Genomic DNA, 27,838 nt, shown 5'->3' with positions numbered 1-27,838 from the left:
CTAGCGTGCACACTGGAGCTACACATTTAACACAATGCACTGTGTCCTTTCATTTAGGGCTCGCCTCTATGTGAACAACAAAACATTTTCCCTCATATTTTCGTGACTTGGCAGTGACACACTAATACTTAGTGTCATCCTGTAAAACCCTTCAAGAAACTGAAGATTCAACATCACCTTTAAATTCGATACAAACTCTTCGCATAACCAAACCCACAAGTAACAAGCCTTTTCTGGGGGAAACAAGTTCAACAGTCTTTGTGTGTATGTCACAGTTCGTTTTAGACTCAGGTTCCTTGATTTTTATGTTTTCACATTTAAAAGCAGTATCGATAGTATGTTCGATGTCATGTACATATGCAAGCTTAATGAGGTCTATTACGGTAATAAAAAAATAATTAAGTTCTCTTATTTACTGCATGTCCTATCATACAATGTGCAAAGTCTCTCAGAGCCACACTGGTCTTCATTATATCTAATTAGATTGTTTTAGGTTTACTGAACCGCTTGTGTCACAATTCAGATGCTGTTGGCCTGTAGCTCAGGACCAGCTCCACTCTCCAGGTTTTGTAACTGTTTAGCAGAGAACTGTTGTGTGTTATTTAAATACTGATATGTACTGCAGCACCACAACTGAGTTCACATAAGGGGGGGGGTGCTGTGTAAAGGTCCAGATTATGCATGTACAACTCTAGCAGCGCAGAAACAACAAAGCAGGTATAAGGGACTGTATGAAAACCATTAAAGGGGGTAGAAGGTTCAGAAAACAGGGAGGGCACCGTATTGTTTTCTTTTTGCCAAAGGGTTTGAAACTTAAGAGCAAATGAGGGTCTTTAATTTTCTTATAGTTCAAATCTCTATTTTCAACACTTGCTGTCGCTTCATTTTGCTTTATACCTTAAAGTATTGCATGTATTTACCACATCCACTGACTCAGCATCACTGAGAGTGAATAAGTGTTCATTTAGTAGCTCTCTCAAGCAGATTTGGACACTGAAAAAAATATTATTCCTTTAACATTTTATGCTTAAAAATTAATGAGGAGAGTGCCTGGTTTAGTTTAGTTTTTTTCAAATATCACTAACTAAAGTCAAACTCTCCTCCCCACCCCTGATGTTTTCATACAGTCCCTTAGATATCTTAACTGAAATTTGAATTCGGCCATATTCCAACATGGTTTAACACTGGCACAAGATATAGCATGTGACCAACTATAATGTAGGCTGACAATAGCTCAAAGGGAAACTACAAAGTCCACGTGGGTCTCTCAAAGGCAACACGACAACCTCAGAAAAAACCCAACTACGTAAATATGATGCAAACCAAATGTACTCTGAAATGTGTGATTGGAAATTTGAAGCAATCCCATAATTAAGTGACACTCCCACTTACTAAACAGTTAAAGCATCGTACTATCCAAGAAGTAATTAAGGTTAAAAGATCTTATCAATACCAGTTTTATGTATGTTCAAACACACAAGCTGAGCTTGACTTATGGGCACAGTAGAAACAGCAGCTGTTACATGTGACAGTTTATATCCCTGAAAACTCAAATCTCAATCCAATAACCTGTCAGAAAGGCTAGGTGGGTGTGCCAACTCATGGGTCCAATAGCCCAGAGCAGCGAGCTGCAAGTGATTGTTGATATTATCATTTGTCCATTGCTACTCAAAATTAGGCTTAAAGCAGCTGCAGCATCTATGGTGCATTACTCACATTTTGCCCAGTGGACTCATTATGGTTTACTCTTTCAGTGCTTCATCCCTAATGAAATGAAATGAATGAAAGTGACATATCTTGTCATTGGAGGGAACTCACTCCAACGAAATTTGTTCTCTGCATTTAACCCACCCAAGTGACGTGCACACACACACAGCAAACCCGGGGCAGTGGGCGACCGCGTGCAGCGCCCGGGGAGCAGTGGGGGTTAGGTACCTTGCTCAAGGGTACCTCAGCCATGGACACCGGGACGGGGAATCGAACCAGCGATCCACCGGTTACGGGTCCGACACCCTAACCGCTGATCCACGACTGCCCCGAAGTTGTGGAATAAGATGGATAACAAAACATATGACAAGTGACAAATCAGGAACTTTCTATAAAACATTTGAACCGGGATGTGCAAAAAGTCTCCAAATGTCTTGGGCCAAAAATCAGAGACAGTGTGCTGTAGGTGTTTCAACAGATACAAACGAGGGTGAGCTCAGCCAGTTACTTCATGAACATGAAGGAGGGGCTGAGCTGTCTGCCGAATACCATCTGACAAGTGAATTAGATCAGATGGTGAGGGGGCTGCCAGGCAAGACTGCTAATCCAGAATGTGTAGGAATGGGTCTGTAGTGAGATCCCACTGCACACCCATTTCTACACATTCCAACAGTATTTCACCATAAGCTTGACAACGCTGTCTGTCATTCAGCAGACGTGACAGTTGTCCTCATTTATTTATTTAACTTTGCAATAATGTTCCCCCACAGCATCCTGTAGGAATCCTATTCCATTATTACTTTTAAAGCTGCTATAATCAATAATTTTAGAGCAGCAATGAATCAGCTGACTACTTGTATGTGAAAGGGGTTGCTCACAGAGAAGTATCATCCGACTCTGAAGTGTCCCTCAGCTCAAGTATCTTTCAGCTCACTGTTGTGGTTCAGACCCACTGCTCCCAGGACCAATCGGCAGGCAGGCGAGTCACTAGCTGGTGAAAACAGTGAAGCATGCTGGATGTTTACAGGTAGACCAAAAACAAAGGGAAAGATGAGAATATTTGTGACTACAATACTGATACTGTTCTGTGTAAACTAATAATATCACTGCAACAACATAAAAGGATGACGAGATGTCAGTGTTGGGTTCACAGCTTGTTTCCATTGTTCCTAGTGGTGTGTGAACATGCAGAGTTTTTAGATGGATTAGCTTAAGTATTACAGCCTCTTTCTCAAAGCAAGGCAGAAAAGCAGAAAGCAAACTTCTCATGAGACAAACTTCATTCCAAGCATTAAACAGCACTGGTTAGTAACTACAAGAATGAGGGTGCAGATATAAGGAGCCTAAATGAGGTCTCTGCTGGCCTCTCTCTTCCTGAATTATGAGGGGACATCTGTGTCCAGCCATTGCTTCTCCAAGAGAAAGTGAAGTTGATTTGAGACTCTTGCAGCTCACGCAGGACCAACAGGAAGTCTCCCGGAAAGGAATGGAGGAAGACACTTGGGAAAAGGACATCTGGGCTGCTCTCCTTCTGCTGACCCCGATAAGTTGCTAAAGAACGGATGAATAATCAGACTGCCAATGAGGAAATCATTTGATCAGGCTGATGATAACAGGATGATTTTACATTTTCAAAATGTCAATGTATTTTAAGTGATAAATATTTATATACTGAATAAAGGTACCATACAAGATGTCTCTGAAATAGCAGGATCTCAGCAGGAGTGGAAAAATGAGTCAATCATACGGAGGATGATGCTGGCAAATCTTATTGTTGCATACATTTAGCTTAACCCTGGTACACTTCATTCACAATATTTGATTCAAATTGAGTTTAGTCTGTAGTGTGCAGAGTTAAACACATCTTCAACAGCTTAAAATTGCTTTGGAATATTTCATTTTGACAATTTTATAAAATTCAGTGAAAATGTGGGTCAAGGATTAAACAAACTGTGACACAACAAGCAGCATCAGCATTGTCTGCTATGCGCACACACGCAGACACACACAGAAGAATAGAATTCTGTAAATATCAGCCACTGAGCATTTTAAGATTTTTTTTTCATAGAGTACTAGAAAAAAACATATTCAAAGCTGCAAATAACAGACTATGCATTTCATGCATCATATAAAATATTAGTTCTTTCTTTTGCCATTGTATTTACATAATATATTACACAAGATGTTATGTACAATAAAAGTTCAATCTACACCAGTTTCTTAAAAATATTTTCTGACCCATAATTATTTTTACATGAAAAACAAGAATAGGAGAAAACATCCACAATAAACAAGCCACGCTGTTCTGCAGGACGTCCTTGGAGCTTGATAGAACCTTCACTGCATTAACTATAGAGCTCTGCATAAAATAATCCTGTGAGGGTGGCTAGAGCACGCACGCACACACGGACACACACAGACACACTCTCTCTCTCTCACACACACACACACACACACACACAGGGAGAGGACCGGGGAGGGGTGTAGGCGGGAGTCCATTAAGGGGGATGTGGCTCCCTGTTTCTCAGAGAAAAGGCTTTTGACCCAGAGCCAAAGCCTGATGCCAGAGCCACAGTGGGCCCAGTCCTGGCTTCTCTGCAGCATCTGTGCTCAGGAGTTACATGCAAACAGCAAAAGATCCTTGTGAGGGGAGGGAAGCCACAGCCTGCCCATCCAATCACTTCTCAGCCTCTGAAGCACGGTCTCAGGGCTGCACTTTCAAGAGAACTCCTTACCCACGCCTGGGTTTCACTCCACTTCTGACTGCCTTTAGTTGGCTACTGCGGCTGCGCAGCAGAGTGATCAGACAAACTATCTGCCCTGTGCAGTGCCAGTTGCTGTTTCTGCTGTTGTAACTGCTTCTTCTGCTGCTGTTGTTGTTGTTGTTGATGTTGATGTTGTTGTAACTGGTGCTGTTGCAACTGCTGTTGCTGTTGTAACTGTTGCTGCTGCTGTTGGGTTGCAGCAGTGAAGGTACCCTGCTGTTGCAAAGGGAACGCCGCCTGCAGGATCAACTGGGTGGACTGGTTTCCATGAAGAAGCCGTGGAGCCTTAAGTGAAAAATTTCCATTAGCTGCATTGTAGGAAGGAAATGAATGTGTGGAGCCATATATAGATAGGTTTTACTTAAAACTGTATTAGGCAACATTTAGTTTTGACAGCTGCAAAAATGAAGGTTTGCAATGACTCCTAACCCCCACTCCCAAACTCACTGTGGTTGCTATGGAGAGAACTTTGATACGAACAGGCAAACAAATATCTTGATAAAGTATCCCAATCCCAAAGTTGCCAAGTACAGTCTAAATGCCATCTCTAGCTGAGCATTACCTGTAGGAACTGAGTTTGCTGCTGGGTCAGTGGAGCCTGCCCTGGCTGCATGGCTGTGACCTGTGACTGCTGCTGTACCTGCTGATCCTGCTGCTGATGTTGCTGTTGCTGTGGTGGTTGTTGGGAAATGCTGATGGTCTGGGTCTGGCCCTGCTGAGGAGCAAAGGCCGTCACCACTTGGCCCATAAACATGGTTGTGGGGACCATGACTGCCCCACATGCCATCTGCCCAGTCACTAACTTGGTGAGCAGCTGAGGACCAGCAGGAAACCTGTCAGACAGAACATGGAACAAAAGTCAGGAAATTTCTTCATTTTTACTGTTTCTGAAAACATTATAAAAACACTTACATTTCAAATGAAAGTGGTAGGCATCATGGTGGTGCAATCAATAGCTAATAACAAATTCACTTTCAATGAAGGAATAAAATTAGTATATAAAGATGCAAACCTAATCTGAGCTGCACGGTCCTGTGCAAATGTAGCCACAGCAGGAGTGTTGGGTCCAGTATTCTGAGCCAGGCTGGTGGCAATCTGGACCACGTTAGTGGGGCTTTGCTGAGGGATCATCATTGTATTGTACAGAGATGCAGGCAGTGGATTTTGCTGAGGCTGCAGAGTCAGAGACGACCGCTGAGACTGAAAGACACAAAACCAGAGTAAGTGACAACATCTAGAATATACTGGAATCTATGGGGAAAAAAGTAAGCTAAAAATAACATGTCAGTGAGTGGCTGCACTGAATGTGTTTAATGAATGGTGATTCATTAAACTATTTAGTTTTTCTGACCTGAGAGTGTGCTGTGTTCTGTTCCCGTAGGAGTGCTTGTTGCTGGGACTGGGGTTGGACAGCATGTTGTTGCTGTATGCTGTTCTGTAGAGGCCCTACAGACACCACCTGGCCCTGCATGCTGAGTGTCCCCCCCTGCTGCAGAGTGCTCCCCTGGGCCATCTGAACAGAGCTCAGATTTAGTCCTCCGGGTCCTTTCTGCAAGAACATCTGAAACATGCAGCACAGACTGTGACTTCCTCTGAAACAATAACATTAAAACATCTATCCAAACAGCATATAAAGAAAACAAAGCAGTGACACACAGTATATATGTATGTTCACAGAGTTTTGCGGCATGCTCCTCAACAGTCAGTCTCACCTGCAGGCTCTGTCCCTGCACCCTCTGCAGCTCCTCCTGGATCTGGCGCAGCTCATCCTGCTGCCGCTGAATGTTGGCCTCAATAATCCTGGTCCTCTGCTCCAGCTGCTCTTTCAGGTTCTGCATGGCTTCGAGCTGGCTGCAGAACTGCACCATTGACTGTCGATGAACAATGGTATGGAGTCACAGCAGGAAGTTAAATGCCAGAGTTTTCTATGTATGTGTGTGCGTGTAAATCAAAGTCTACATTGGGTGCTGAGAAACTAGTCATAACCAGCACACAACAGTGACCGGAATACATCTGGTTCTTTCAAGGAGAGAAAAAAGTACAATTTAATAAAAAATGTAATTCTATATTTTGTTTTAGATACTAATTCTAATTCTAATACTAATTATGAATGTGCTTAGTTTTATATTTTTGGCATGGGTTTTTATGTTGTTAATTATGTTTCTTTCAAAGGTGTGATGTATGAATTTTTAAATAATAGTTTTCTTTGTGCTCAGCAAAGATTAGGCAAAATAACTATGAATTCTGCATTTTATCTTGTACATCCAGAAAAAGCAAAGTACGCCAATCCCTATTTATCAGAACATATTTTGCATTTTTTTTCATTAATCAAAAAATGACATAACAATGAAAAGTATATAAAAATTAGGTTAAATCCTTTCATGAGGCCTACAACAAGACAGGAATTAGGCTTTTAAACAGATGAGATAAATATCTTACTTGGCCACTGGTCTGAACTTGTTGCTGTTGAGGCTGTTGCTGTTGTTGAGGCTGTTGCTGCTGTTGTTGCTGTTGTTGTTGTGAAACCATGGATGGTGCCATGTTCTGTCCTGTATTTTGGGAGCTCATCGAATGCTGATAGAATCAACAAGGACACCAAACAAAAATGGATGAGAAGTCTTCAAAATATTTTTTGAATTTAAATTTTGAATTCTGACTCTCTCCATCTCTAACTAAGGCCCTTTTTCACCAGACTCTGATCTTGTTCCTTCACTGACCTGGCTGCTGATAGATGACCTTCGTTGCGATGTCATCTCAACAGCAGAGACAGACTGGCGACCTGGTGTACTCCTGTCACCCTGAAGCTTCATTTGTGATGCTGAGAGGGAAATACAAACATGATTTAAAAAAAAAAAAAAAAGATTAATATGAAATTGCATCTGTCATAGAAACACCCTGTTAGGGTGTCTCATAAGTTGATATTGAACAGCTGTTTGTTGAGGGTGCTTACAGACTGGGTCAGACACAGCAGTGTGTGAAGACTTGCGTGAACTGCGAGATGAGGCAGAGGGTGTCCGGCTATGGTTGAAGCGCTCTAGAGCCTCCTTTAGGCTGGAGGTGTTAAGCTGGGATTCAGAGCCTGAATCCTGGGACTGCTGTGAAGTGAGGGGGAAAGTCACTACAGTCAGTGTTAGCTCTGGGTCTCCGTACAAAGCAGAATCACAGATTTGTGATCAGTCTTCCCACAATTCATGTTGGACAGACATCTCACCTTATCTGCTGTGATCTCCGGCTGTGATTCTTCAATACCAAGCTCTCTGCGCTGCTCTGCTCTTACTTCAGCATAACTGTAGAGCAAAAGAAGCAGAAAATACACTTAGATACATAAGTAAAATGGAGATTAAAGTGAAAAATGTTGGCCAGATGTGTGTGTTTTTTTAATTTACTTTTGTATTTAGGTATGTAAATGTCATTGGTTAATCTTCCATGTACCTGACAACAGTATGTGTGCAGACGATAAACTCTGGTCTGGAGTTCCACTGGTGGTAGGTGATGTAGTAGTGGGTCTGAAGCCAAATCCACTGCTGCCCTTTGGTGAGGAATCTGTAGTAGCAGGACTTTCCTTTGCCATATTGCATTACTATGGACACACAAGGAGACAAAGTTGACTGCACAGTCACTATGTGAAAGTTCAAAAAGAAGCTGAAAAACATAGATGAGCTAACTGTAATGAAGTCTGGGAGAGATGTACTCACAGTGTTCATGGCATTTGGCCAATGTCTCCAGGTCATCTACATGGTAGTAGTCATATCCTGATGTACCCAGTACCTCAAACGGAAGGTAACCTATAATGGGCGGAGCTCTGAACAAAGAAAGAAAGAAAATGTTATTGAGATGAGTCACTGATAAACCTCTGCACACCTTCTGTTAAAAGTACTGATACTGTGCTGTAAATAAGCCATTATGCACCATCATTTAGGGGCTAACGTTCATAAAGTTGACAGATGAACCTTTAACTAATCTTGATAGCATTTTCATTTACTGCTGCAATGCCAAAACTCCTTCCGAATCAAATTACTACAGTCAGACTCTGACCACTGATATGTAAAGACAGATGACGCGTTTCCAATTTCTCCCACTGTGGAGAAATGAAGCTAAAATATGGTGATGAATGGAAAGAAAAAAAGATGCACTTTATTTGGATAGTTACTGAATGGCTGCTACATTTGTTACATTTGTTTACACTTGTTTTGATCCAGTAATTTAGTCTCAGCAAGATTTTGGTTAAATCTGAATTTACGCAAAAAGATTTATAAATGATCCATAAATAATACAAAAGCATAATAACACAAACACAGCAGAGCAACAAATACAGTTTCACACAATTAAAAACACACATTCAAATGAAGCCTGTACCTGTGGTCCAAGAAGAGAAACTTCCACTCTAAACTATGTCTGGAGGTGAATTCCTCATTAGGCTCCTCTACAGTGCACATCTCCTGTGAGTGACAGAAGTGAAAGTGTATAATGCATATGTACATGGAGTATTCCTTTGCTGCCATTGACAACTACTGAACAGACTGCCATAACATTTGGTAAAGACACTGATGTCTCCTCAGGTTGTAATCAGTTTGGTGCTCTCCTAACCTTTCCCCTAGCACCATCATCAGGTCAAACTCAGGTCCAAAACATTCTGACTAAATGCCTGTAAAACTAATGAAATTCCTACCATCCTTGATTGTACTTTGTGACTAGTGCTGTTTAGCTAGTGTTAGTATGTCTGCACACTACACTAAGATGGTGAACATTGAACACATTATATATAATTAGCATCAGCATGTTAGCATACTGAGATTAGCATTTAGCTCAAAGCACTGCTATACTAAATACAGCATTACAGTACACTCTAACGCTCTGTACGCTCCATTCATAAATACTGTAACTCATCTTATTTCAGACAACAGTGGTCTCATCGAGACATAACTGACATTTATTTTAAAAAAAAACCACTAAAGCCAGTGATGAGCTGAGCGCGCAGGGATCAAGGTAAGTCTGAAGGGCTAGACTTTAGTTGTCAGGTTCGGCTGTCTCAGTACAAACATCTTGTGTATTACTGATGGGTCAGCATTCGATTTTCAGTCACAGTCAACCAGTTTCCAACGGTCTAAATCAAATCAACAGTAGCTCTTAACTGAGCAGAAAGAAAGATTTCATACAGTGGCAAAGAGACAAAGCAATAAAGTGCTTTTAAACAAATGAAAAGTGGTTGCCAACAGAAGCAACAGGGGACTTTCACATAATGGTTGACAGAAGCCCCAGTGTGTTTTCCTGGTGGGACTGGGCAGCCATTATTGTTGAGCTATGTCCTAATTAAAGCCACCTTTTTCAAACACCCAGGCATGAAAGCAAATGTGCGTCAACCACATAAATGGAGAAGTGAGAAATGGAAGAATGGCTAATGATTCCTACCTTGATAAACTGTGGTTTGGCAAGTCTCACAGTTGCTATGAGACACACTCTGTCTTCAAAGGCAGAGTGAAGCGATCGCTGGATCACCCCTTCAAAACCGTTGTGTGTACAGTTAGGCACTGGTGACAAACAAAACAATAGAAACGATGACAGGCAAGAAAACTCAGCCTGGGGTTCAGACAGTTTGGGAACAGTCGCGTATCTCACCATTATTCAGGGACTTGAAGTTTCCAATAAACTTGACATATTCGTATACGGGGGGCTCTTTGGGGTCGATCGTCCCTCGGAGCATGTGGCAACAGAACTCTAGCTGATTTTTTGCTAGAAAAAAAATGAAAGGAAGAATCGAAGATGAGAATTGGCACTTGGGATGAGAAAATACACTCAAAAATAATTAAACTGCATAATAAGGTAAATAAAAATGCAAAGATTCCCCTTACCTTTCAGATATTCGGGCGTCAGTGTCTCTCCTTCCATGAGATGAGAAGACAGAGCCTTGTACACATCTGAATGCTCCCCCGTGGGCAGGAAATTCAAAAGGTTCTGATCCACAAGATCAGACTGAAACAAATAAATTAACACCAAGACAAATGCATGGTTGAACTTGTGTAAACAGATGGCAAAGACATTGTTACAGACTAAAATTATAATTTTGACTTGATATTATCATCAATTGACTTCGTACTCACGGGTAAGTGTTCTAGTAGGGATGTTACACTCTCAGAGGCATAGATTATATTCCCATCAGTCATAATTGCAAGGAAAAATCCATCTAATGCCTGACAGAAACAAAATATACGCACATTCTTGCATGTAGCCAAAAAGAAGAAGAAGAAAGTAAAGACTTCTTCACACCATGTTTAGTAGTGCTCTTAACTCACCTCCAACATCAGCTGAGTGAACTCTTCATTACTAAGAAAAGGAGGCTTCCAGTCTTGTCTGATCTCAGTCGACTCTGACTGGGCAGCGATTTCTGATAAAGGAGACATGAAACATGTCAAAGAGACTGGTCCAGATTTACAACAAAAAGGTGATCTGGCTACCATGATAATTCCTCACCTTTGTGTTTGTGCAGAAAATCAATGCTCTTCTGCAAAATAGTGGACTTGTCCATCTTGCGGGTGTTGCCGGGCAACATGGTGCCCAATTCCTTGATAAGGACATTGAACTGGTCTCTGCGTTTCTTCTCTGATTTGTTACGGGACACACTGTGGATTTAGACATAAGATTAACAACACTTTTTCACTTAATAACAAGGAGTAGTTTGGGCTACCTCAACCATGCTGCACTGCAGTGAATACAATGGCATCAACATGGGAAAATCTGATGGAGCCCTATTTCATAATTTACAGCAGCTATAAGGGAGATCAATCTTTATATGAATTATGACATATAATAAAAAAAACTTGGATGGAATGTCTTAGATGCAAACGCAAGCCACAGAGATCTCACCGTTTTGCTTTGTCCTTTTCATCCTCTTCCATTAATCCATCTATGATACTGCCGTCATCCCTGCAAACCAAACGAACCAACAAGTGAATGAGATCCTCCAACATTCATTCTCTAATAATCTTTTCCAAACACTTTGATAAGCATCTAACTCTCTGGCACTTTTTTTTTATGTCGAGTTAAACACAGGAAAAATAAAACACATAGTGCTTTTATACACTGTATCCCAAAATGACTTTTATAAGATAAGATAAGATAGGCTTTTATTAGTCTCATAGTGGGGAAATTCTCAATCTAGAGATGAAACAGTAAGTGGACTAACTGCAAATCAATCTATGGCAATTGTGATAAACAACTGTGATAAATGAATGTTATGTAAAATAATTGTTTTAAATAATTCATTTAATAAAAAAAATCAAAGCACATTGAATACATGGGGTTATTATGCTGCTGGTCAGATTGAAAAATGTGTTTTCCGCATTTTAACTACATGATTAGTAAAAAAAATAATTAACACTGAAGGCAACTCAAAAGTTTGACTCACTGGTCAATGCTTGAGGTCATTTTGTATCCTGTTCAGGGTCGCAGTGTTGGAAAGGGGTCTTTTAATCGTGAGGTAGACATTTGTGAATGAACCTTGGATGGAAAAAAGATCACATGAAATAAAAACTTGCACCAACTTCAGTACCTCCCAGTGAGACAAAACAGTATCAAATCAGATGGTTAAACTAAATCTTACCTTACTGACAGTACAGCCAGTCCTGTGAGAGGTTGAAGAAGGTGCTGCTGGATGAAGGCCAGGTCTAGTTGGACACACTGTGGTGAGGGTAGAGGTGTTGCTTTGCCAGTCTTGGAGGAGAGTCACGGAAAGTTTTCTCAGTTAGAGTTGGGCAGAAAGTTGACAAGTGGTCTTCCAGAGATTTTCGTCTGCTTTGGGTTTGAGCGTGGCACATGGCAGCAACATCTAATTCTATAAGAGTTTCGAAAAACATACATGTTGTCATTAGTAAATATCTAAATTTATAACGCTATCAATTTGCCCATAAAGAAAGGTCAGAGCAAAAGTCTGTCTCCACTACTTTGATCCAGACTGAAAAATCTCGACAATTATAAAATGGATTGCCATAAAATTTTGTGCAGACTCTACCGCCACAACTACTGAACACATTGCTTCTTGCTTCATCACTTTGGTGATCTCTTAAAATCACCATCAGGTCAAAATTTCAATCTGTCCAATAATATATGACCAAATACCTGCAAAACTAATGACATTCCTATCCCAGATGATGAACACGTTACACATTATACTGTATGTGCTAAACATCAGCTTGCTCTAAGCACTGCTGTGCTAAGTACAGCTTCACAGAGTTAGCTTCACTAATGAAGCAACAAAAAGGAAAATGGTATGGGCCTGGGCTGCAGAGAGCGGGTCAGAATAGGGGACTCTAATACGATGTGATCACAGTGGAGCATTGAGTTTTAATTTTCTATTAACTATTAAGGAATGGTAATAAAATCTGCCACGGGAATAGGTTTGATCTTAACAGCTGGCAGCACTTGAAAGCGACAGCTTAGTACAAGAGTGAGTCAGTCCTTGATGGCCTTCCTTTGAGGCCTTCCTTCCTTCTCTAACAAAAGTATCTAAGATTTTGGAACAGAATGTGTAGCAACATAAGAATGTTTGTAAGAATTTTGTCTAATTTATAGGGGTCATAACCTGGAATAGTATAAAAAGGTATCATCTGCACTACTCTTTACATTTGGAAGATGGAGCAGAATTTTTCTATTGGACATCGCTATCACCCACCTCAACAGGCATTAGTCAGTAAAGGGCACTGTATAGACACAAGCAATGAATTCAGTGATTCCATTGCAACTACTGAAGGTCCATATACGTAAGGCTTTCAAAGTTAAAATATTGCCTCATGTTCGATATCCCACACCTACCCCACTCTACATAAAAGCATCTATCTGGATTTAAGCTAAGTTATCAAAAAGAAAAAAAAAAGCAACTTGAATTATTACCTTGTGACAAGCCAAGCTGCAATTTATATACATGTCCTGTCAGACTCATAATATATGTAGTGAAGACTTTGAAGGAGTTTAATAAACGGTATTAAGTGCTTGTTTTTTGGGGTTTTTTTTTAAAGTGCATTTATTATTATATACTGTACAATGACAGTATGATTCCAGTAAGAAACATGTTGTCTTTACTTAGAGACAAATTTTACAAAGGAGTGCAGAGGACTGATAGAGAGTTTCCTCACATATTGCAACAAAAATCACTCAGTATCAGCAAGTCTATTATTGTGTAAGTTTATTATGAGAAATAAAAACGAGTCAAATTCCTTGCACGTGTTCATATGCTTGGCCAGTCAAGCTGATTCTGACAGAACATAAAAAAGCTTTACATTCTGAAATATGGATGCTTCACACACATCTTCAACCTTGTGGCACAAAAGATCTGTATCATCAGCACAATGTGAATGGGGGCATCCAAGATAAGTGTCACCAGTTCAGTATCTGATCAAATATGAGTTATGGTCATAATTTCCCTTTCTGTTTCTGAGTAAGGTGTTGAATATTCATCCATCTATTTTCTATATCACTTATCCATCAGGGTCGCGGGGGGCTGGAGCCTATCCCAGCTGACTACAGGTGAGAGGCGGGTACACCCTGGACTGGTCAACAGTCAACAGCAGAGCCAACTCACAAATGTGCATGTTTTTGGAACTGTGGGAGGAAGCCGGAGTACGTCTTATATAATGGACAGAAAACATTATGATGCCACCATGCAGCTGGTTACAAACAACACAGTACACTATCAGTACCACTGACCACCAAAATCTTCAATTTCAGTTTCAGGTGGTGCCAAAACTGAATAAATTTCCTTCAGCTGTTCCCAACTCACAAAACTCAACGCCTCAAGCCACTGCTGCTGCCAGCACAGAGGCATAGAAACATCTAGGGTGCTACCTTATCCCTAGCAGAAAGCAGCACACAGCGCATAGCAAGTGCCCTTATTAGTTTCTGGCCAACACAGTTGTTATTTTCATGCCTAGTAGGCAAGTTGTGTACGTTGCAGATGTACTTGTGTCTATCTGTGTGCCAGTGGGCATGCTGGTCTTAAAATGAGTTGTGATCAGGTGCAATGTCTGCCCATTGTTATCTTGAGGCAGCAGAAGAAAGAAAAAAAATGGTCTCAACTCAATGGCATAGTTTTTTCCTTTTATTTAAAGGGTGTATTATTCAGACATAGACAGCTTAACAATGTGCGTGCACTCTGCTTGTTACACAGCAGTGATAAAAATTCACCAAATAATCACCTCTGTGTTTCTCAGGATTTATCAGGGGGATGGCTGTTTTTCTTAGACAATTTCACTGTATGAATCTGGAAAGTGCATGTCATGTTTTTGACGTGAAGAAGAACACAGAACATTAATTAACATTGGATCCTGCCCAATCTCGTCAATATGTTGGGTGATTTAAACAATGAAGTTAAGTTAATCAGAATGATGATTTCAATGACCAAGTCAGCCGAGCCACATACTGCCATCCATGCATCACTATGACACACAACAGCTTCTCCTCCTCATGTAAATATCAGTGCATGTGCTTATATGCGGTCAGAACGTGTTGTTAATGGGACAGAGATTTGGGAGACAGGTGGAAACAGAGGGTCCATTGGCCAAGGAACAAAATAACTGTCCCTCAGCAAGATGAGTCCCACTGTTCAAATAACAATGCATTAGGTGCAGACACAACTGCCTCTTAATGAGAATGTGAGATGACACTGATTGGTTTCACTGATGTTTACACTCAAACCACACGAGACTAAATACAACCCCGCTGCACCCAGATTATGTGCCATTTAACTTGAAAAATGCACTATATGCAAGATGTGAGATTCACTATGAAGCTTTTAAATAGGGCCTGCACAGTTACATAGTTATCACTGACCGTTGACTTCCTATTCTTCCCAAATCTACTATTTTCCTTATGCAGGTAGGCCTACAATAGATTGTCGAATTAAAATAAGAAGGCCCAATGGGTCTCTAGCCTGAATATCTGACCCATTTATTTCATGAACCAGTTACCGTCAGAACCTGTGTGGGAGGTTTTCTCACCATAATGGCCTATTTGTGTTGGTGAGAAAATCCCTTTCGCATTACTCTCCACATATCACGGTACACATCCATTCATACATACACAGATTTCAGTTTTTAATTTTTGAGGTGTTTATATTAAATTCAAATTAGCTAATATAACCACAAACAAAAAAGGTTTAACTGAGGTTTGTTATTTATGAGCAGCATTTGGTTAAAAGCCAAAACCACTGCAACTGATGTAAATGACATAATCACAAATTCATGTTCAGGGCAGCTCCCGACAACACCAACCCAATCCAGTTTCATTCTGATTTCATTATTTCTGCTTTGTTTTGTTTGTATTTTTTCATATTTAATAGCAACTAAGACCACTATTCCAATTTTAGTTGTAATTCTTTTAAAAGACAGTATCTATATAAAGACAGTGAAATACATAAAACAGACTATAAGGATTCAATGTGAATAATGTTTCAATTAAATTATGAGCAACTGACCAAGGATCACAACACACAGCATATATGTGAAGGAAACCCCAGCGAGTAGTGTTGAAGCTTAAATCAATTTACTGTTGTGTTCAAGGGAACAAGGAAAGGAAGTCACGTTCATGCTCAGACAAGCAAGGGTAAATAAAATGACAGTAAAGGGAGGAGTAGGTTTATAATGGTCTGTTGATTTTTAGCTATGCATTGTTACTTCACTGCTCACTGCATGTGACTCTTATGACACAAATAACCTACAGAGAACGCGTACCTTATCTTAGAGTGCTGTTCTATCATCATAAATAGCCAAATAAATTTCAAAGGGAAGAGAGAGATGTAGTAAAGGGTTTTTATCAACATGCTAAGTACCTACTGAGAAAGGGAAGTATTTGCATTTCTGTTCTAGAGCCATCTTAAACAGTAAAGCTAACCACAACAAAACTGAAAAAATAATGTGAGTGATACACAAGAAAAATAAGAGGAGGAAGCAAAATGCTAACCATTGACACTAATGTATCAGCAGCAACTGCAGCAGTAGTTGCAGCGTGAACCTAGAGTTGTGTAAGCAGGAGAGCAGAGGTTGTATAACCGTGATGTCATCTGTGCTTCACTGACCCGCTGGCCCAATGACCTACTTTCCTCCTCCTCCGATCTAACTTAATCACAGCTCCACAGGCAACACCTTCCTATTCCTACCAATAGCACCGCACTCCTTGTCAACATGGATACTTTAAAAGCTAACCATTTTACACGGCAAGTACGTGCACAAAGGGTGTGAGAGGGGAATCACATTTCCACATTTGATCACATGAAAGCATTCTGGTGTTCCCTAAGCCTCAGTGGGCACAGACATCAAGGGGGGAAAAAAGCATTACAGTGTGGAAAGTGTAAAGGTACTGAACAGACAGTTTCATTTTTCATTTACTATGTAGACATCCGACGTATTCAAATTTCCACACACAAATTTCCACACAGAAGTAATTTCCATCCTGAAACCCACCAAAGACCGAAGACAGTCTTTCATCATAATTTTTATCTTACTTACACAGCATTGTTGAATGTCTGCTGAGAGTGTGTGTATGTGTGGGTGTGTGCACACATACTCAGATGTAGGGCAGCGGAGCTCTGAGGATATGAGTCACTCTGAAGTGGATCTATGGCGCCGCTCGTCACGCACCCTGCCACACCCCGTGATGAGATGCCAGCACAGAAACGGTGCCAATGGGCAACACCATAGCAACCAGCCTTACCGTGCAGAGTGAAAATAGCCTGGCTGAATTCCTCCACAGCTCATACACACTCCATCATACACTGACAATTATTAGAGTATAGAGTGTTGAGTCTATGCATGTAAACACACTGACAGAACGAACTGTGTAGCACTGCAGTAACACGTGTCATGTAAAAATTACTGTGACGCGATCACGATCATTCTGCATCATTTAGAGGAAGTCAGTCATAAGCAGTCCCTTCCATCCTTACAGTATTACACAGCAGATTCTCCATCATTAAAAGTGCCTTTACTATTAAGGGTAACCCAGCCAACTGAAGAAAAAAAATAAAAAGGAATGAGAGAGCGAATAACTTACTCTTATGAGGTGATGAAAACCCAGATCCAAACCAAACTTCAGTACTCCAGTAGACAGGATAATATGACTGAGAATACCACCCTCATGAGGAACTAACATGAGTCAGAATTAGGTTTCTTCTTTCAATCAGCTTGTGCTGTTATGCGGTAGTGTGATTAGGACTGCTGTAGGACTACAGCCACTCTAGTGGCTCTGCAAGATTGTACTTAGTGAAGTTTTAAGTTGAGAAGGGCAACATGCTCACAGTGATGATGCAAACACAGATATTTCACAAGTTTTATGTTTACAGTGTTCACATCTTAGTTTCAGTATGTTAAATTTTGACTTGATGATGGCACAAGATGAAGGGTCAGGGATCAACAAAATTCATGGCCATGTCCATCCAGTAGTTTTAGTATTTAAATTTTGGTCAAAGTGGTGGCCTTCCGATACACTGTCTGTCATTGCCATCCTCAGAGCCATAGCTAATAAGAATAATATATGTATACACATATAAATCATATCACAGTAAACCACATCAACTGTACTGATTATTGGTAATTGATACTAGTATATTCAACCAGTTATTTCTTAAAAAAGGGCATCAGATCAGGTGTACTGGTCTTGATGAAGATTTTATTGATATTATCGTACTATGCAAGTTGAGCTCACAAATCAAGCAGCTATTTAGTGAACTTGAATGTTCTTTCAAATCATCACAAACTGAATCAGAGGACTGCAGCCTTTATTCATTTTAGGGGGAAGAAATAATGAAACACAACAGTACAACATTTGCAGTGAATCAAAAATATTTCTTTAAGCTGAGCTTATCAAAACAACCGACTAACTGATCATTTTTGTACTATTGTTTCGATTTCTTAAAATATCTCATATTGTTACACATTATTGCTGAATTTTTCAAAAAGGGGCATCTTCCTGAAACTGTCTGCAGACAGTACTGTCTGGTAGGTCTTGTACCACATGACTAGGTAAACTCTGGTGTCATGGCAACCCTCGTGTTTTCTTCATCATCTATGTCACACTCTGCCGACACCTGAGAGCAGGGGATTTGTGAACTCTTAAAGACCACAGGTGTCGCACTACCACAGCTTTTCGGAAGACTGTTAAATTCAATTAACCATTTAAAACTTAAAACTCTGGCACACATCACTCCGTGTACTGTGCAGTGTTCAAGAAATCAGACTTGGTACTTGTTCTCTCTCATTCTGCTCCAAGTGTTGGGAAATGTCTAGGATAATGTTATGCAGTTTTTAACAGCCAGCCAGCAAGAGACTCACTGCCAAGGAGATCACACAAATCAGCACCTCAACAAATAATTTACTCAGTCACGCATCCCTTCTCAGGCAGCTTCAAGGCCTGCACATTCGGGTGGCATCCACATAGAAATCAAAGATGTGATTTATTACATGAATACATGTTTCCTCATTGACTGGGATGTGAGATGTGACTGAGGGTGGCTTTTATAAAGTCACTTGGCCTATGCAATGTAAAATCAACAACACAAGCTGCCCACCACACTCTTGCACAGTTGTACCAACCAAAGCCTCAACGCTGGGCAGCCAGCTGTGTTTCCACTCAATGCACACACATCCACAGGTCCAGCAGCACAAAAGGAGTCTTTGTTTTGCATTTTCTCTCCACAACCCACAGACAGGAATGTTTGAGAGGCGAGCAACAGCGGTTGGCAGGGGCCCCTTGACTGCTGCTGGTCTCTAGTCCCAGTGGACCAGGAACTCAGCCAGGGGCCTCATACTGATGCCAAGTGGGTCACTGGAGTTCAAAAGGAAGACTGGCAGCACAAGAGAAGCAATCAAGAATGACTATAGACCGACAGCCTTGTAAGATCACAATCTATGAAAAAAATACATAACTGACATATGACCACCAACCCTTAATCTGCTATGGACATTAATTATGCTCACAAGCCAGCCAGTCAATTAAGAAGCAACATTTAGTTCCAACAGTATAGAACAGTGGTGGTCGAATCAAACTGAACTAGAAACCTTTACTTGACTGTGCTCTATGTGAGCATATGGCCTTATCTTTTCCCAGAAGACTTTGCACCACATTAAATTATACTCTGCAGATTAATGTTTGAAGGCTCACGCACGCACTTTGTCCAGGCCAAAAATCACTTTTATTAAAATCACACTTTATTGATTGCAATTATATCTCAGATAAGAAGCTCTTCATAAGTCCCATTCAGACATGCTCTATAGTAAATGCTTTTGCTTGCTCAATTAATCAATTAATCTAGTGGTCAACTGAAAGAAAATAAATAATTTAAGCAATTGACTGCAAATGATTTTTTTCTCTTTTTACTTGCACACTGAACATGTTTTTTGTTGTAAATCAATACTCAAAATAAGAGAGCTACATACTGCTTCTAAGGCAGGCAAAATATTACAACATTCTTGCATACAACATTTAAGCATTTAAACACGTCATGAGAGGCTCAAGAGTGAAGCTCTAAATGTTGTACTTATTATTAATATCTCAGCTGAAAATATAACTCATAAAACACAGTTTTAAATCTATACTACATTTGTAATAATGGCAATTGGTTCCATGACAAAATTACGGACTGCTTTCCTTTTACGCCAAAAGCAAGATAACAAAATAGGTTAGCCGCATGCTGTAGTAATCAATCTCTGTATCTCATGCCAAGCCTAGCCTTTTGTACCTGGTGCTGAGTATCTTGTGAGGATCGGGCATAAAGCCATTATATTAAAGGAGAATTCCACCCATGAACATAAATAACTCTCTGAAAGCAAACAAAATAAAAAAAACTCCAAATACTAAATGTTACAGATATAATTATATGGTTGCAAACTTTTTAGTTTGGACTACTTGTCTCTTACTACAATACACTTGTATTAAGCATCACTCTGTGGGTGCATATATTAACATAAGGTATATATTATTATTAACATCCTGTTTAAGACAGAGTTCAGTCCAAAGTTTAAACCTAATTTGGGTAATATGACATTACTAACAGGTTAATACAAGGCATATGTAACACCCAGATCAAGATTCAGAAAAAGAGATGCTTGTGTGTAAATATTTGGTAGAAAAAAAGTCAATTTAAACATTATATATATTTTAATAAACTGCTTGCAAAGACACAGCAATATTAGCGCAAAGAGTTAATTAAAAGTATCCGCAGATTCAGTCAAAGAACACTAAACCGTTTTTATAGTAGCATCTTATCTTTAGAAAATGATCTGATGAATGTTCTGGTGACTCAGACAACACCATTTCAATTCCATATGCATTATATTAAGGAGAAACAACGACAGATTGCAGATCAAAAATAGGGCATTACTGAAACAAGGATGAATAATGTCTCTGTAATGGCTCCAGTCTCAGCTAGACTTAATTTTAATTAGCCAAGCCTGTCCATCCCGTAATCTGACTGAGCCTAACATGGTCCACTGAAGCCAGCACTCAGTAGACGAAAACCAAGATGCCTTACCTTTTGTTTTTGAGTGATGGTTAATTAAGTAACCCCTTCACCTCATGACAGATGAGTCTGTAGTCAGCTCTTGTTTGAATTCTTGACCTGTTGAACAGGGAGAGGGAGAGGGAGAGGGAGAGAGAGAGAGAGAGAAGCTACATTTACAAATGAGTGGCTTAGAGCTAAGAAACTCACATTACTGAATCAGAACTAAAACATCTGGGTCATCGTGAGCCTCCCACAGCACTGCAGAAATAAGAGAACAGCTCTGAACACACACACACACACACACACACACACAAAGAAGCCCTGGCCATCAGCTGAGCAGGGGGTCTACATCTAGGCAATGTAAACACAAACATCTGTTCCTAGAAGTGAATTCATTCAAACTTTCTACTTTGTAAGTTAACACTATTTTGTGCTGTTATTGTAAAAAGGGGAGCTAAAGGTGTGTGAATGTGCTTCTGACTTACAATGCTATAAAATGCTGTTAATAAACTACTCATGATAACATACCGGCCTTGTACTACAATAACATTTGTCTATAAGGAGTCATCCTGTATATCTATACAGTATACTCTATGTAGTTTCTTAACTGGAATTGGAAGAAAAATTCTCACAGTGATTTCTCTGAATCAATAGGTTGATGAAGGGGACTGACTGAATATTAACTGAATACCAATCACAGTATTCACTAGTCAATCATGCATTTACAATAATGGCATGAAATTAGACATTTAAATTAAGTGGAGCTGCAGCTTTCTACCTAATAATGTTCACTGTCAATTAATCTGTCCATTATTTTTTGGTATTATTTTCTTTACTTGTTTGGCCCATAAAAGACATGTAAAAGGTTTAAAATGGTATTTTACCAGAATTCAACCTAATGAAGCACTTATTTTTTACAAACAAATTTCCAAATCTGTAAAATATTTGTAATGATACAAAATGTGAGCAGCAAATCCTTAGATATGAAAAGAAAGAAATGACGAATGTTTAATTTTTTTCTTGGTAAACAACAATTATTGATTATCTTAAGTGTTCTCAATTTAATTAATCAATAGCTTGTTTAAGGGCTAAAGAGATTGTTATAAGAGCTGAATGAGTGTGTGTTCCAGCTGATTTTTTTTTTAATTCTGTAGACCAAGTTACTTTTACATCATTGTAGTAAAGTCAAAATGCCCTACGAATAACAATCCCCACATTACAACACATGAGTTGTAGGTTTCTCAACAGTCTATTTCATACGCACTAAGGAGCACTAAGTCAGCAATGAAGCCGATGCTACACAGATACTGCACCACTACCTCCATTATTTCCTCGGAAAAACCCAATGGCCTTGAACGATTTCTTCGCAATCATAATGAAATCAGATAGCTTCGCTCTAAAAACAATTTCTGATTGCCCCTGATCTCCATGTAGGTCAACTTTTTAAAAATTTTACAAGATACAAGAGCATGTGTTACCTTTGTTGTCTCATTCACATTTAAAGATGACACACATCCTGTGCATTTATATTTCTTTCCCTTAAATGACGATAATACTATAATAAAAATAAGACACCACACATATGAGTTAGACTAGAGTCTCACCCACACACCGGTTCTTGTATTCTTGTGTTTGTGTACTGATGAACTAGTTTAGAAGTTCAACATCAAACTACATCTCTCACTTTGCCTTATCAGCTAACATTACTGCACTGCACATACTGAGATCAACTCCAAAGGCATGAATCACATGTAAAGTAATGGATCATTATTTAATTATTTTTATTTTGGTGATGTGGGCAGTATACATAGTGAATGAAGCTTTCAGATGAGAAAAGTAAAGTGATTAAAAATAAGTACGGGCAAAATGTGTGAATCCAATTCATGTATTGGAGAGGAGGAATCCCCTCAGCTATCAGAAGAAGGTCAAACTGACAGAAACAACCATGTGTGGCAAAAGGATTTCTAATGTTGTTGTCATTGAATGTCCTCTTTTTCAAGCTCAAAGAAGGCAAACGGTAAATTGAAACCATGAAGATCTGTCATTGAGCTCATTGTCAGTGTATTTATTGACAAATGAGCTCTACAGACATATTACTTCCTTACAATGAACATGGTCAGTGTAGTTCCTGGCTTCAGTCATTCTGGAGGTTTGCCATATGCTAAGTCTTTAAACCGATCAGTTTTGTGATGGTTGGCTATCCAAGGCCTATAGATTAAAGACATCATCATCATATAGTGCATTTCATTAGATCATTTTAAATTCTTCAGCTTAAAAGGCAAGCCATCTAATAAAGTCTGCTTCAGTGGACTAACAATCCAAAATTATTTGTTTCAAGAGGCAGTGCATCTGAACAGACAGCATTAATTACTGTGTGTGACTATACTGGTGGCACCAAATTAAATGCTGCAGGGTTGTCAGTGGGAAATATCAGTCTGCAGCTACAATGAGGCTCTACTCATCTAAGCATGAAGTCCATATATTGAACGGCTGTCATGCCAAAGTCACATGCCTTCTTCAAAATCTACAGGCAAGAACATTAAGAAGAAGAAAACAGGAAATGCAGTTAATCTGATATATGACACAAAGTCATATCAAACACTGAAATACTCTCACCTTCATGTGATGCATTAAAGCTTTTATTTCATACTACAAAATGAAGGAAAAAGGCAAGACTGTCACTGCAGGCAGTGCCAACATCACAAACCTTTTTTCAGTAAAAACCTGACTTGTGACCCATCACAAGTCAGGTCTCATGTACAAGTAAAAAAAAAAAAAGAAAACATCTACTGTACCTTTAGCTTTTCAAGTGATAAGTATCGGGGATTCAACCACAGAAGTGCAACGACCGTGTCAAAACAAAGTCAAGTCTTTAACTTCATCAGGTCCAACAGAGTGTAGCAAACACATGATCAGCCTTGATTAATAAAATTAGTTATATATGCCAAAAAAAAGAATATTTCAAGGCTTGTGAGGTGTGAAAGTCTTCTACTTAAAGTCTGGGGCTTGATTTGTGTACCAGTTGAGTTGATGTGGCATGTGAAGTTTCCCCACTGATGTCAGTTGGAAGATAACCCTGAGGTAATGACGCCACAGAAGTCATCCTTGAGATACTGAACGTACAGTTGACATGTAAAGCCACTGCACTGAGGCCAAGGTCGTGATGATAACACTTTTTATTTCTTCTTTATTCTACTCAAGCTGCAGAAGCAAAAGACTCAATCTGAAATGTATACCACTGTAATTTCCAAACCTCTGCATTCATTAACAGGTTTTTACTTGGTAAGGGGTGTTCCAGTCGACTGACTCCCAGCATCAACTGGGGATGTACAGTACTGGTATCACCATCACTTCCACTATTAGTCCACTGAATTATTCAAACAGCTTGCTTTACTCCAAAGCTGGAAAACACTGCACCTGAATTAACACAGACTCCTCTTTATCAGCAAGCCCTGATATGACAGGCTTATAGTTATTGTTTTATTAAATGTTGTTAGTCCCTCCCACCAAAATACAAACTTGCCGGTGCTCTACTGCCAAGTTTGCCCAATGCATTTTTTTTAAGAACTACGGTATAAGATACACAAAACACATATAAAGCATAAATCTATGTAGTTGAAGTGTGAAAACAAACTTGATGGAAATTGATAGAGCTGTTGGTGTGTGAAAGATAAGAAGTGAAAATGAAACACAGAGAAAGTGTAGATTTACGCTTCCTAACCTGCAGAAAGCAACAAAAAGGTGTCATAATAGTTTCATAATAAGTTCCACTAACAGCTCAAACTCTACATATTGGTAAATTTGATTACTAAAACTCTATTGTGCATTAACACTATGTATGAGGTACAGACAGAGAGCATGTAAAAAATCACGCATTAACGTAAAATAATTTCATAGACATTGTAGCTTATGGTAATATGACAAATCAATAGTTAATAACTGCTAGTGTATTGCTCAGATCTACTACCAGTGATATTCAGAGAGGATGTTGCCATAATCTCTAAAATAAAGGAAACCATCCAAGCATTGAATCATACTACAAACATCAAACTACAGAAGATGTACAATATCTGTTGGCTTATTTTTCAGTGTTTATTGACATTATTATTTACTACTGTTATTTATTGTTTTTTTATGTATGGTGACCTTTATTGAATACTTCCATTTAACTTCATTATATAATTTAACTATGTACTTTGCCACACCACATCATGTTGTATTAAGTCTGAATAATGCTCTACAGAATTATAGTCTGCTGGTTTAAGTTCAAGTTATATTCAAATGTCTATCAAAATAGCCAGGAGAGAAGTTCTTCCATATTACTTTCTTTAATTTAATGAATGAAGAAATCAACATGACAGAGAACTTGTCCTCCACTGTGCTAAAGAAATTTTAGAAATGACTGTACTGCTTGAAAAGGTCCGGTGTGTAGGATTGAAGATCAGAAATGGTGTTATAACATTCATAACTATGTTACATTACAATCACCTGAAACAAAGAATTGCTGTGGATTCATTACCTTAGAATGAGCCTGAGCATGAAGTTAAAAATGTAGTGCAAATAGACTATGAAAACCAATGAAATTACAATACATTTAAGAAAGTTTAAAACAACATAATGCAAATAAACAACACAAAACCAATAATACCAAAATTATTATTATTATTATTTAAAAAAAAAGAAGACAATTAAAATAATCTCTAAACTAAGGACAGGACAGCTCTGCAGCAGGTGATTAAAACACCAGTGGCATCCATCTACCAAGCAGATGGTAGAGATCTGGCCAGAGATACACAAGAACCTACTGACTTTCCTTGGGTTGGAAATAAATAAATTGTTTTAATTTTCAAATGTTACTATTTATTCATCCATTTATGTCATTTTGTTCCTGTGAACAACAAAAGGACTACAACTGTTTCTTATTTTTGCAGCACAATTCTTATTCTAGTCGTTGCCCAAGTGTTGAAACAACATGAAAATGATTCACAGATCCAATATGACCATTTCAGACTTAGTTGTCTCAATTAATTACAGTGAAAAAAACACCATCGTTGAAAATACAAAAGATCTCGTCTTGGCACCATATTCTGATGACATTTTTTTGGAACCAAAGTGAAACTGTTTCCATAACATGAAGCAAACGACCATTGATGTAACCCATCTGCATGCTCCAGGCTCACCGAAGAAACATCCCTGAACAACGTCTGACTGCATAACTAACCATCACACTCCCTGTCATCTTAAATGATATGATCCCGGTCCGAGTCCCCTCTCATACACGACTGTTCTTTACGAATCTGACAGGTAGAACAGCAGATGAGTAGATAAAGTCATTATGTTATCAATTTCATATCTGTTGAATGGACGGCAGCAGAGTAGGTACACGTGAAAACAAGACTGAGAGAAACGCAGCTGCCAGTAATCCATTAATTAATGCCGGGTTTTAAAAAAAAGAAAACAACAACAGACATAAACGTAAAACAGAGACATTAAATATGGAAAAGAATACACCGATAAGATTTGTACGTTTGTCAAGCATGTTTAGTCGACCTAAAATACGTCATCCTTGAAGTGACAATCGCAGGTACGGCACATCTAACCATCTATCTCCCAGCTGCCGGTGAAGCCGGCCGGCAAACCGGGCAGTGATTGCTAGAAAGCTAACGCCACCTAGCTTGCTTGCTAACGTCAATTACAGCAACAAAAAAAAACAAATTTATAGTTTGCCAGACTTACTGCGACATATGACACACACCCCGGATGCACCTTAATTCGTGACAAATTAGAAAGCCGTTTTTCCACCGCTGGCTAGGGACTTTATAATGTAATGTAGCAAGCATTCAACTCCGTCCGCAACTGTATGTATGTCAACCCACTTTTAGCTGGAGCTAGCTAGCTAACGTGCAGCATTAGATAACAATGTGGGTCACCGGGCCTTGGGCCAGTCTCTGTCACCAAACAAGTCAAAGCAGAACTGTTCCGTTTGCAGCTTTACGTTTGCCGACAGTACACACAGAGGCTGCAGGAGTACGCGACATACACAAAGAGCGGAGTTTACCGGTAGCGATGCCTCACTTACCCCGATCGGTCTCCTTTTTCATCGGGATATCCCTGCACCCAGTGGCGCCGCTGACGGTTGACTGCGCAGGGCTGAGGAAGGATGACTGGAGTTGGAATTGGAGCCAAAAGGGCCCTGCCGCTATACTCTAGACAGCACGTGTGCTTACAGGGGGGTGATTGATGTGCAGGTTTAGTTAGATCACCTGGATCGGACATTCACACGTAGATACGCTACTTAAGGTGCTGTTAGATTCTTGTTGTTGCAATTCAACAGAACCATTTGTATAAAGGGACAAGTCAGTTATATTCTTTTTTCCTTCTTTAGGCAAATGATGAACATATATAGAAACACTATATACTCTAGTTTGAATGACAGACGGGTCCCGTTACTGTGAAATTGATGCTTATCTTTATTAGGACCAATTTGACAGTAAAATAGGCTCATTTCCACCTGATTTTATATTTTTCTAATATATGTGGAAATACAAAATCACATGTATAGAAGAGAGCATGGCCAAAGATCCAAATACCCCATCTTATTTCTAAATCACATTTTTGAGATATTTTCTGACTATACTTTTTTACAGTTTCTTCTTATTATGATCATCATATATTAAACCGGACTAACAGGTATTGTGAGCTTATGAGTTTTGCATAAACTTTATTTGTTTTTTTTTTTATTTTATTGGTTTAATTCGTTTTCAGTGGGAACACAGTTGAATTCCGAATATTGAATACTGTGTTTAACAGTGTAGCTCTGCCGTCTGCTGTTTGGACGGGTGTTTCTGGATTAATTAGCTATCACGTTGTTTTAGCAGTTCCCCCT

General features: G+C 39.4%; 1 protein-coding gene across 5 annotated transcripts; it reads right to left on the bottom strand.

Annotated features, from left to right (window-relative positions):
* Positions 1–3,454: 3,454 nt before the first annotated feature.
* Positions 3,455–27,204, bottom strand: clocka (clock circadian regulator a). 5 transcript variants are annotated; one of them, XM_046391227.1, is made up of 23 exons: positions 27,032–27,204; positions 20,983–21,069; positions 12,070–12,300; positions 11,875–11,966; positions 11,334–11,393; positions 10,941–11,089; positions 10,763–10,854; positions 10,571–10,660; positions 10,322–10,442; positions 10,089–10,202; positions 9,882–10,000; positions 8,829–8,911; positions 8,168–8,274; positions 7,905–8,052; positions 7,684–7,759; positions 7,423–7,567; positions 7,190–7,290; positions 6,912–7,046; positions 6,185–6,343; positions 5,824–6,033; positions 5,485–5,672; positions 5,113–5,305; positions 3,455–4,757 (listed from the first exon to the last, which is right to left on the bottom strand). In XM_046391227.1, exons 4-23 carry the CDS (start codon positions 11,892–11,894, stop codon positions 4,485–4,487), a joined length of 2,583 nt encoding a protein of 860 aa, XP_046247183.1. In that variant the 5' UTR covers positions 11,895–11,966; positions 12,070–12,300; positions 20,983–21,069; positions 27,032–27,204; the 3' UTR covers positions 3,455–4,484. The 5 variants fall into 5 exon arrangements, with proteins under 5 accessions (XP_046247183.1, XP_046247181.1, XP_046247182.1 ...); XM_046391225.1 differs by having other exon boundaries at positions 5,035–5,305; positions 7,423–7,564; XM_046391226.1 differs by having other exon boundaries at positions 5,035–5,305; positions 9,882–9,970.
* Between the last annotated feature and the right edge of the window lie 634 nt (positions 27,205–27,838).

Source organism: Scatophagus argus, chromosome 6 (genome assembly GCF_020382885.2).
Source record: "Scatophagus argus isolate fScaArg1 chromosome 6, fScaArg1.pri, whole genome shotgun sequence".
NCBI lineage: Eukaryota > Metazoa > Chordata > Actinopteri > Scatophagidae > Scatophagus > Scatophagus argus.
The sequence above is the reverse complement of the archived record's forward strand: the minus strand, read 5'-3'. Positions and strand labels throughout refer to the sequence as shown.